At 37.2% G+C, this 12,107-nt stretch overlaps 1 protein-coding gene across 3 annotated transcripts in view; it reads left to right on the top strand.

The window, feature by feature from the left end:
• The window catches only part of LANCL1 (LanC like glutathione S-transferase 1), a 45,530-nt gene that overhangs the window by 15,565 nt on the left and 17,858 nt on the right, over positions 1–12,107 (top strand). For all 3 annotated transcript variants that reach the window (XM_007966136.3, XM_007966135.3, XM_073020048.1), the window contains one exon: positions 5,894–6,101. In XM_007966136.3, the coding sequence (XP_007964327.1) occupies positions 5,894–6,101 (208 nt within the window). The remainder of the gene's footprint in view (positions 1–5,893; positions 6,102–12,107) is intronic.

Raw genomic sequence — 12,107 nt, 5'->3', positions numbered from 1 at the left:
AGACACCACCAGTGGGCTTGAGTGGGCTTGAGTGGGATGAGAGTGTGACACAGATCAGAAAAAAAAAAAAAAAAGAAGGTAGGAAGGAAAGAAGACCTATCTAACAATCTGACTTTTACAGCCAACACCAAGAAGGCTGTGTTTGTCATTTTCATTCCAATAACAGCAGCACTTAGCACAGTGCCCAATTCATAGTTGGTGGGCTGCAGGGCACTGCGGGGAGGAAAAGCGAACAACGTTTCCCTGTTTTTTTTTGTTTTGTTTTTTCATCTCTTTTTCTATTGGACAGTCAGCTCTGAAATAAGAAAAGAAACACATTTTCAGAGTACTTACTTGCCCTCCTTACTCTCTTTTTTACTCATTTGTTTGGGGCAATATTATTAAATTAAAGGTGTGGAGTCATGACTCGTTTCCTCCCCGGATGACCTGTTAAAGCACTGGAGTGTTTGAAAGCCACAGCCCACGATGCTCCGCTTTAGTCGGACAGCTGGGCAGATGTCCTACTCTGGATTGTTTACGGTTCAGGCATGGGGAGAGTGCTGTGCACAGTAACAACAATGCTCTAAAGACAAATGTGATTTTGTTAAGGAATGGAAATGCGCATGGTCAACATTCAGCACAAAATTGAGAAACAATTACAAAAGAACATATTAGAAATTATCAACCTGATATAGAAAGACAGGTGGTCATACTTGCAGAGAATACTTTCACTTCTTATTTTTTCATAAATCTGAAGAGAAGAAAACATAATAATTGATGAGCTGTTAAAGTTTCAAGTAGGGAAAAATGTATTTGATCTTAGATTGGAACACCCAAGTGCCCCTCCTTTAGGAAGTTCCTGTCTCCCTATCATTCTAAACTAATGTGTGTTAGTTAAGCACCTCTGATGAGCCTTGTAGATCCAAAATCTGAACATGATTTTCCCTACCAGAGTACATGAAAGGAGTCTCTAAATGCCCTTCAACTGCACGAAAATGCGTTGCAGGGCTAAAGTACCATGGCACAAAGCTTTTTACATCACTGTAAGCTGGCCATAAAACAAATGAAAAATGTTGAGGAATAATCTGTAGAATGCAAAATCGCAGAAAAGTATTTTGAGAGATATATCTGTGGAGATTTTTATGTCCATATGCATTTGAGACATAGCAGGGTCTTGATTGGTCAAAATGAATAGGACTAATGATCCCTCAGAAATTCAAAGGCTTACTATTAATTACTTCTCAACAGCTGGCTGTATTTATAGTACTACTTGGCATAAGTTGCTGAGTAAGGAAATTGCAGATTTAGAAGTATCCCTAAATAATGTACCCTCCCATCCCAGGGTAGTAGCTACAGGAAAAAAAAAAAAAGAAAGAAAAGAAAAATCTAGTTCACAGCTTTCATACTGAAGCCAGGACTGATTCCTATTACAACAGAATTTTATTTGGTCCTCACAGCGTGTTTTTTTTGTTTGTTTGTTTTTGTTATTGTTTTGTTTTAAATAGTTATCAACATTTCAAGACCAAGAAATTCTTAGGGTAAACTGAGAGACAGTGCCAGACTTCCCGAACTTCTTGTACAGAATGACATCTATTCCTGGTCTTCAGAGCAGTACTATCATTGGAATGTTCTGCAGTAATGGAAATGTTATTTCCATCACAACAGCCACTAGCCACATGTGGCTATTGAACATTCAAAATGTGGCTAGCGTGACTAAGATTGAACTTTAAATTGTACTTTTAATTAACTTACATTTCTATAGACATTTATGGTTAGAGGGTATCATACTGGACACTGCACTTCTAGAGAAACCAGACAGGTTGCAGGAGTAGTAATTCAAAGTACTACACATCTGGATGTGTAGATTTTCTTCTATGTTTTTTTCTAGTTGTTTTACAATTTCTGGTCTTAAGTCTAAGTCTTTAGTCCATTTTAAGTTGACTTTTTTACATAGTGTGAAATGAGGTTCAAATTTCTTCTGCATGTGGATATACAGAATATTCATACTTACGACATTCAGTAACACCATTTATTAAATATAAAATAATTCTAAAGTCAGTTTAGAGCAGATTTTTACAATTAAATTCAATCAAAATTTAAATCTCATTCAGTTTTTTCTGGTCTAGAAGAGAAGATGAAGGGAAGGAAGCATGTCGCCATTCTACTTTTTGCTTAGCAGACAGCACAAAAGGAAATGTAATGTGATATTCAAATTTAAGCCTAAGAATACACTTGGCTAAAATTGGCTTTTGTCACATTTTAAAGTAGATGCATATTCTGCGATAAAAAGATGAAAGAAAATGCTAGAAAGATGAAACTCCCTACCTCATTCTTTGTCAAAACTCAAACAATCTTGGCTGTTATGTTAGAAGTCAGTAGAAGTGTTTTTTCTCATTATATTAAGTGTCCTTCAGAGAATAGAATCATTTGGGGATGAATTTATTAATGGATACAGCTGTACTCTTTCCTCCCAAACCTGATTCTCCAACAGAGGGGTTTGCCACCTCAGTGGATGGCACCATTGCCCATCTAGCTGTTGAAGTTACTCATCAGGAGGCATTTTGACGTCTCCTCCTCTGCGCATCTCCCACCAGGTTCTGCTGATTTTACTTTCTAGACAGGTATCTTTCCAGTTCATTCTGACAACATCCGTGTTAACACCACCCACCCTGTGTCTCGCTCCTACTCCTGAAGCATCCTCCTAACTGCTCCTCCTGCATCCACTGTTCCATACACTCCCTTGCAAACCTCACAGTGCAGTTATGGTGAACTTTTAACAAATCTAAGTATATTCTTCCCATGCTTAAAATGGGTGCATTTCAAATGAAACTCCAAATCCTAACTGGCCTGCTAGACCCTGTGTAATCTAGCTTCTGCCTACCTCTCTAGCTTTGAGAAGAGCTGTCTTTTTTAGAATTAGGGTTACCAGGACATGGCAATACAATACATCTAAAATAACAGTGGCTTTAACAAAACTGAAGTTTATTTTTCTCTTGTGTAAGTAGGCAATCCACGGACTGGTGTGGCAGCTTCACAGTCTGCCAGGATCTAGGTGGCTTTGATCTTTGAAACTTTACCACCCTCAGCACAGAGCTTCCAACTCACGGTCCTTAGACCATGGCTGCTCTAGCTGCCCCATCACATCTGCATTCCAGCCAGGAAGAAAGTAGAAAAGGAAATAAATGGCCAGTGCCTTCCCTTTAAGAACATTTTCCCAAGTTGCCTCCACTACTCCCACTGCATCCTGTTGTTCAGAACTTCGCCACATAGCCATACCCAGCTATGAAGAAGATTGTTCTTAGCAGCCAGAAGAACATACCCAGCTAAAATCCAGGGCATTATTGTTGAGAGAAAGGTGAGATACATTTGGGAAACCACTTAACAGTCTCCATCACAAGAGGTAACACCTCATTTTCTAGAATAGAATATGAGTCAGAAATGTCTGACATAGAAAAATTAATAGATAGCACATAAGCATATTGTTAGAAATAGACATACTAGAGAAAATGGCTGAAACTGTTGAAAATGGTTGCCTCTGGAAGGCAGGAACACAGTGAACCAGAGGACTGGTGTTTTGCATATTAAGTCTTTCAATGCTGTATAATTTTTTCCATGAAGAACATATATATTTTGATAAACATTGCATTTGAAGGCATTTCTTAAGGCATTGACTGAAGCCAGGCCCACGAGTATGTATTAGGACTGGGTGATTTTTCCCTGCAAAGCCCCTGAAGTTGTGTTTTTATTTCCCACCTTGCCAACCATCCCCGAGTCTTTGGTATTTATTCAAAGGTGGTGGTATATGCATGGTTATTGTCAAGGGTTGAGGATCATAAAGATCAGGTTTAAGACATTTGGCCACAAGCAGTCCCCCCTTTTTTCTGTTATTAGGACACATTCTGTTGTTTTCTATTACATAAAATACTGATGAGGCATTAAATGTCTGTGACTTAATGCATTTTGTCTTATTTTCCTGACCTGGGTTGATTTATAATAAGCATGTGCAGGAAACTTTTTCTAATTGGCAGCAGCACTCACCACTTAAAGTCCTTTTCCTCTATGGATGTTCTGTGACAGGGAATGTAGACACAGTAAACTATCATCTGCAGAAGATTGCTTATCAAAATTCACAGAGCCAGAGGCCCACGAGAGGTAGGGGAGAACTGGAACATGAGGTTGTGGAATCCCAGAAACTAGAAAGATAATTCTTTGCCGATCAAAAAGAAAGTTTTAATCCAAATGTATTCTTGTGAGACTTGAGAAATGATTACCTGTTTTTCATGAGAAATACACTAAATCTTACAATTGCAAGCCTTAATAGGTTTTGTTTGTTGAATAGTTAAGCCAAGAGGAATTGTTGCTAATGAGAGACAAAGGTCTGAAAGGAAAACAATCATTGGGCTTGTATTTAATCACTTTTTATTTTCTCAGATCTCCATCATGTCATTATCTGGCTTTGGTGCTTACATAACTTAATTAGGAGAGTTCAGGCAGCAATGGGAATAGTAGGGCAAAATGAAAGGGTAACAGTTTAAATGGATCACCTGCAGATGCATGATATGGATGGAGATGAAGCCTATTAAGGACCTAATTTTAGAAGAAGCTCTTGACATCAGTCATTTGTGAAAAGGGGATTTTTTTTTATTACCTACACACAAGGTTCTGTACACTTGTCTACAAACCTTAAGCATTAGTGCATCTGATCATCAGCTTCTGGGATTACTAACACCAAGCCACTTTGAAAGAGCAGTCAAGGTTATTAACTTTGGCAGGAAATGAAAATTTGGCCTTAATATACATGTGAAATTGAATTGTCTGTAGCACAAAGCTTTGGAGATTACCCATGCAAAATGAGAAAACTATCTAAATTTAAAATTGTCCTCAGTACAGTGGAAAGTAATTTTGCAGACAGCATTTTTACTGCATTGAAATCTGTGAAGAGATTGGCTCTATTAATTTAAATTTAAACAGAGGTTCTGTGTCTTCTAAAAATGGCAAATGAGATGGAAAATGTACTTTAAGGGAAAAAATGGGTTTCTGGAAATGCTGCAGGCAGGCAGCCTTCCTACTCCACATCTTTGAGTCTGCCCTGAGACCAGTTGGCTTCAGAGGGAAGGCTCTTTCCACTGTGACAGGCATTTGAAATCAGGACATGCAGACAGTGCCTCTATTACATATTTCAGGCTTCAAGAAGAGGGTAAGAAACTGATCGAGTAAAGCCCGAGGCAAAAGTCATTGGTGGCTTTTACATTACAGTTACCAAAGTAGGTGGGTCCTTGACAGAGAAAAAAATCAAGGGGTTGAATATTTTTTCTCAGCTATCAAATAACTTTCTTATAATCCCTGCCTGGAAGGATACTGGGGCAGGGGATTTGGTTACATTTACTACCTTTTCACTAAAAAAAAAAACAAAAAAAAAAAAAAAAAAAACACACACTCACAAACCAAACTTTTACGTAAAGAGAAATTGAAGTTTTCATTCACTAGTCTTTGAATTTCTTTAGTTCATGACAAACCATTTCTTATTAATTATTAGTGAATTGATTACATTTATTTGGAACCCTAGTTTAATGACACATCATTTCACCATCAAGAAGAATACATTAACACAATAACCAGAGTACAACAAAGATTAATAATAGGCTGTGTGTCTCTTTATTGGCCAAAGCCTTAGAGACCTTATTATTTAATAGAGTTGTCATAATGAGGAAACTGAGGACAAGTAGTTGGCTTATGCTGGTTCGTAGAGTTGCTTACTAATAGAGCTGAGCCTAGAATTAAAGTCACCCAAACTTCCAGATCATTAATATATTTGCTACAGGTTATCAAGAATCACTGCTGAGTAGACACCATGCCAAAATAATAAAATAACTGCCTTTCCTCATTTTTACATTGCTTTCTTTTTGTTTTTCAGGTATTGCTGTGCTTTACTTACATCTTTATGATGTATTTGGGGACCCTGCCTACCTACAGTTAGCACATGGCTATGTCAAGCAAAGTCTGAACTGCTTAACCAAGCGTTCCATCACCTTCCTCTGCGGGGATGCAGGCCCCCTGGCAGTGGCTGCTGTGCTGTATCACAAGATGAACAATGAGAAGCAGGCAGAAGATTGCATCACACGGTAATCGTGTTTCTACATGAGGGTTATTTTCTAGACATCATTATGCATTAATTCTGCATATGTTAACAAAAGAACATTCTAGTGAGTTTACTTTTCTCTTAGCAGATAAATCTCACTGCTGTCATTTAATCAATTCTCATATTATTCCTGTGTTGTAGTTAAGGAAAAACAAATATAATCCCTATTTTATTGCAAGATATAAGACACTGTCATGTTCCAGATTAAACATCAGTTCAGTAATGTAAATGAGGTCAAAGCCTGAACATATGATTACTAATCCAAAGTGCTATCCAAGATCTGTAATTCAAGGAAATGCAGTTCAATTCCTACAGGTGGACTGAGAGAATCCTTCTAAGGGACCACAAACTGATTCAAAACGGCCTTTCTTAGAGGCAGTGACATGCACATCCTGATTTTCATTTTGGTATAAATTATGGTGGTCCACTAGAAGCTGGTGAATTATGAAGAATTATTAAATGTTTTTACTAATAGGCTATAATTGTTGCCTTACCAGAGTTTATTAAGCACTCTTTCAGAGTTCTAAGAACCCTGGCTGCCATGCGACTCTGCATGCATTGCTCTTAGGCTCCCACTGCGCGTGCTAACACTCCAGCAACGTTTTAACCACTGACCGTCCCCGAGTTGACCATGGTGTTTGACTCCCACTATTCTTTCTTATAGATTACTATTAGGATGGCATTACCATCACCGATTTAGTTTGTCTAGGATCCCTTGGCTAATCTTTACCCTGTTTGCTGGTGTATATTTCAACAACAGGCTTTTTGGACTTTTCAAGATGTGATAGTGCTATATTCAAAAAAGAAATGATTTATACCGCTATTGTTTAGGCGTGTGTGTGTATACGCATATATCCCTTCTCTCCCAATCTTTGCCTATACAGTGATGTTTTCTTATTGTAACTAACTTTTTCCACTGGAAATTGTAACAAAAAGAGGGGGTGGGAGTCTTTTGCTCCACCCATAATGATTTGGGAATCATTATATTGGATCATTATCTGAATTGACATATACTTCAAAACACCTTTTTTTAAATACATGCCTATGCTACATTTCTTAGGGGCTAGACATTACATAGTATAACTTTAAAACACATTACTTAGTGCGTCTAGAGGAAAAAAACTGAACATTCCATTACTCCAGAGCTGAGAAGCTTTTAATATAAAACCTGTCACCAAGCTTGACCAAAATGAAAGATGAAACAAAACAGTGATTTCCCCCAAAGTTTAATTAAAGTGTGTTCCTTCCATAGTAGCTGACTTGCATAAGACTTGCCAATACAAAAACTGTTCCATACTCACCTAAATTTGAAACACAGAGACTACCTTTTAATTTTTTTTATGTAACTGATGTTTAAAGCCATCAGCCAACAACTGCTTTAGAGGTCCACAAGATATTCTCATTCAGTGAATCACTGTTAAGTACCATCAAATCAAATTGTAGTGCTCCCAATATTCTATATATAATGCCAGCCTTTCCAAAATACGTGCAGCCAAATTTTAATAGTTTGCTGTGTGAGAAATGTTAATGTGTTCAATGAGACCAGGATTCATAGATTCAAACAGATGGGAATTTGTATCAAAGCACTAATTAAACAAAATTAAATATGTGTCTTTACCGGCTGCTTAGAGTCTTCTGCAGCTTATATACCTGAGGACAACACAGCAACTCTAGGGAGCAGCACTTGCTAATCTTAACTCACCTATACAACCCTCTTCTTCATGAAATCTTGAGGGCCTATTTCTAACACACTCTTTGGGAAATGGCACAATATCAGTATTAGTGTATTAAAATTAAAATGCTCGTAAGAGTATGCTGAGATTTTTGGTTTTGGTATATTGGTACTAAAGGTGTTTTTGTCATTTACCTTTTTAAATTTTGACATTTCAACAGTATTTATAGCCAGTAGGCTTGTTAAGGTTAAAAATATAGTGTGTGAATATAATAGGAAAATATACTATTTGTGGCTATAGCTTTGATTTTTTCAGATTTTTTATTTTATACAAAACAGAAAAAGAATGACTTGGAATGATTTGTAAGTTACGGACTTTGCTTTATCTTTTCAAAGGAAAAATCTAGAAATTTGACTTAATTTCAAGAAATCCAAAATTATTTCATATCAGTTTAGTAAACCTCCTTTAACTTTTTACTAAACTTTTCTCATTTTACAGATCTTTTGAGATCCCACACTCACATTGTCTGTGCACTGCCTTTGTTGTGCTTCATTGCCAACATCATGTTCTAGCTAGCTTGCTTTTTCTACATTTTCTTAATGTGCTTTCAAAATCATAATTTTTAAGTTTTAGAGACCAAACGGTCCTTTGAGATCATCAAAAGTCTAATCCTTAAAGAAACTGAAATCCAAGGAAATCAGTATTTCCCTGTAGTACATATTCTTAACCTTGGGCCTCTGAGAATCTTAGGGTTTCTGCAAGTGTATAAAACCTCCAAATTGTATTCAGCAAGGAGAGAGCATTTGTGCTTTTCTTAAAGGGATCTATAACTCCCCAAAAGGAGGGTGTGTGTCTGTTTTCATCCCACCCACTTCTACATATCGGTGCCACGACATGAATAGAGTGTGTGGCCTGTTCCCAATTAGATGGCTAACCTGACATAGTGCTTTGGGGCCAGCACTTAGAATGATGAAGCACTGTGGCTTTCCTGGTCCAGAAATGTATAACCTCCCTTCTTGTAGTGTCACAAGTCAGTAATGGACATCTTTTTTTTTTTTTTTTAATAAGCAGAAAAGGGATTTAAAAATATTTATTGTGGTAAAATATACATAATATAAAATTTACAGTTTAACTATTTTTAAATGTACAATTCATTGGCATTAATTATATTCACAATGTTGTGCAACCATCAGCACTATTTATTTTCAAAAACTGTTTTATTACTCCAACAGAAACTCTGTATCCATTAAAAAGCAATTCTCCATGCCCCCATACCCTCATCCCCTGGTAACCTATATTCTACTTTTTCTATGAATTTACTTATTTTAGATATTTTATGTAAGTGGAATTATACATTTGTTCTTTTGTATCTGGCTTACTCCACTTAGCATAATGTCTTCAAGATTTATCTATGTTATAGAATGTATCAAAAATTAGTTCCTTTCAGTGACTAATACTCCACTGTATGTATATACCACATTTCTATTTTTTTAAAAGGCTATTTAGTAGGTTCTGGAGAAGGAAGCCTGGAGCCTATATAGCGAGTGTAGAGCTGTGAGTGCCGTGGGGGCTTTGGAATTCCAGCTGCACTCCCTGCTATATGATCTTGGGTAAATTACTCTAAACCTCAGTCTCTCATCTGTAAAATAGGAAATAATTTGTGGAAATCACTTAGCATAAATTATAGCACCTAAACTAAAAACGTGCTTATAAATGTTACCTATTTGGCTTATAAAAATCATTGCTTATGCTTCTACTTTCTTTTTTTGTTATTATACTTTAAGTTCTGGGGTACATGTGTAGAACGTGCAGGTTTGTTTCACAGGTATCCATGCGCCATGCTGGTTTGCTGCACCAGTCAACCTGTCGTCTACATTAGGTATTTATCCTAATGCTATCCCTCCCCTAGTCCCCCACTCCGATAGGCCCCGGTTTATGATGTTCTTCTCCCTTTGTCCATGGGTTCTCATTGTTCAGCTCCCACTTATGAGTGAGAAGACACGGTGTTCGGTTTTCAGTTCTTGTGTAGTTTGCTGAGAATGATGGTTTTTAGCTTCATCCATGTCCCTGCAAAGGACATGGACTCATCTTTTTTATGGCTGCATAGTATTCCATGGTGTATGTGTGCCACATTTTCTTTATCCAATCTATCTTTGATGGACATTTGGGCTGGTTCCACATCTTTGCTATTGTGAACAGTGTTGCCATAAACATATGTGTGCATTTGTCTTTATAGTAGAATAAGTTATAATCCTTTGGGTATATACCCAGTAATAGAATTGCTGGTCAAATGGTATTTCTGGTTCTTTGAGGAATCGCCACACTGTCTTCCACAATGGTTGAACTAATTTACACTCCCACCAACAGTGTAAAAGCATGACTATTTCTCCATATCCTGTCCAGCATCTGTTGTTTCCTGACTTTTTAATGATCGCCATTCTAATTGGCATGAGATGGTATCGCATTGTGGTTTTGATTTGCCTTTCTCTAATGACCAGTGATGAGCTTTTTTTCATATGTTTGTTGGCCACATAAATGTCTTCCTTTGAAAAGTGTCTGTTCATATCCTTTGCCCACTTTTTGATGGAGTTATGTTTTTTTTTTCTTGTAAATTTGTAGATTCTGGATATTAGCCCTTTGTCAGATGGATAGATTGCAAAAATTTTCTCCCATTCTGTAGGTTGTGTGTTCACTCTGATGATAGTTTCTTCTGCTGTGCAGAAGCTCTTTAGTTTAATTAGATCCCATTTGTCAATTTTGGCTTTTGTTGCCATTGCTTTTGGTGTTTTAGTCATGAAGTCTTTGCACATGGCTATGTCCTGAATGGTATTGCCTAGGTTTTCTTCTAGTGTTTTTATGGTTTTAGGCCTTACATTTAAGTCTTTAATCCAACTTGAGTTAATTTTTGTATAAGGTATAAGAGGTCCAGTTTCAGTTTTCTGTATATGGCTGGCCAGATATCCCAGCACCATTTATTAAGTAGGGAATCCTTTCCCCATTGCTTATTTTTGTCAGGTTTGTCAAAGATCAGAAGGCTGTACATGTGTGGTGGTATTTCTGAGGCCTCTGTTCTGTTCCATTGGTCTATATATCTGTTTTGGTACCAGTATCATGCTGTTTTGGTTACTGTAGCCTTGTAATATAGTTTGAAGTCAGGTAGTGTGATGCCTCCAGCTTTGTTCTTTTGGCTTAGGATTGTCCTGGCTATGCGGGCTCTATTTTGGTTACATATGAAATTTAAAGTATTTTTTTCTAATTCTGTGAAGAAATTCAGTGGTAGCTTAATGGGAATAGCATTTAATCTATGAGTTACTTTGGGCAGTATGGTCATTTTCACAATATTGATTCTTCCTATCCATGAGCATGTAATGTTATTCCATTTGTTTGTGTCCTCTCTTATTTCCTTGAGCAGTGGTTCGTAGTCCTCCTTGAAGAGGTCCTTCACATCCCTTGTAAGCTGGATTCCTAGGTATTTTATTCTCTTTGTAGCAGTTGTGAATGGGAGTTCACTCATGATTTGGGTCTCTGTTTGTCTGTTACTGGGTTATTGGTGTAGAGGGGTGCTTGTGATTTTTGCACATGGATTTTGTATCCTGAGACTTTGCTGAAGTTGCTTATCAGCTTAAGGAGATCTTGGGCTGAGATGGTGGGGTTTTCTAAATATATAATCATGTCATCTGCAAACAGAGACAATTTGACTTCCTCTCTTCCTATTTGAATACCCTTTATTTCTTTCTCTTGCCTGATTGCCCTGGCCAGAAATACCAATACTGTGTTGAATAGGAGTGGAGAGAGAGGGCATCCTTGTCGTGTGCTGGTTTTCAAAGGGAATGCTTCCAGTTTTTCCCATTCAGTATGATATTGGCTGTGGGCTTGTCATAAATAGCTCTTATTATTTAGAGGTATGTTCCATCAATACCTAGTTCATTGAGAGTTTTTAGCATGAAGGGATGTTTAATTTTATTGAAGGCCTTTTCTGCATCTATTGAGATAATCATATTTTTTTGTCATTGGTTCTGCTTATGTGATGGATTATATTTATTGATTTGCATATGTTGAACCAGCCTTGCATCCCAGGGATGAGATGAAGCTGACTTGATCGTGGTGGATAAACTTTTTGATGTGATGCTGGATTTGGTTTGCCAGTATTTTACTGAGGATTTTCACATTGATATTCTTCAGGGATATTGGCCTGAAATTTTTTGTTGTTGTTGTATCTCTGCCAGGTTTTGGTATCAGGATGATGCTGGCCTCAAAATGAGTTGGGAAGGAGTCCCTCTTTTTCTATTGTTTGGAATAGTTTTGGAAGGAATGGT

Source organism: Chlorocebus sabaeus, chromosome 10, assembly GCF_047675955.1.
Source record: "Chlorocebus sabaeus isolate Y175 chromosome 10, mChlSab1.0.hap1, whole genome shotgun sequence".
Taxonomy (NCBI): domain Eukaryota; kingdom Metazoa; phylum Chordata; class Mammalia; order Primates; family Cercopithecidae; genus Chlorocebus; species Chlorocebus sabaeus.
This window is presented reverse-complemented; position numbering and strand designations above follow the sequence as displayed.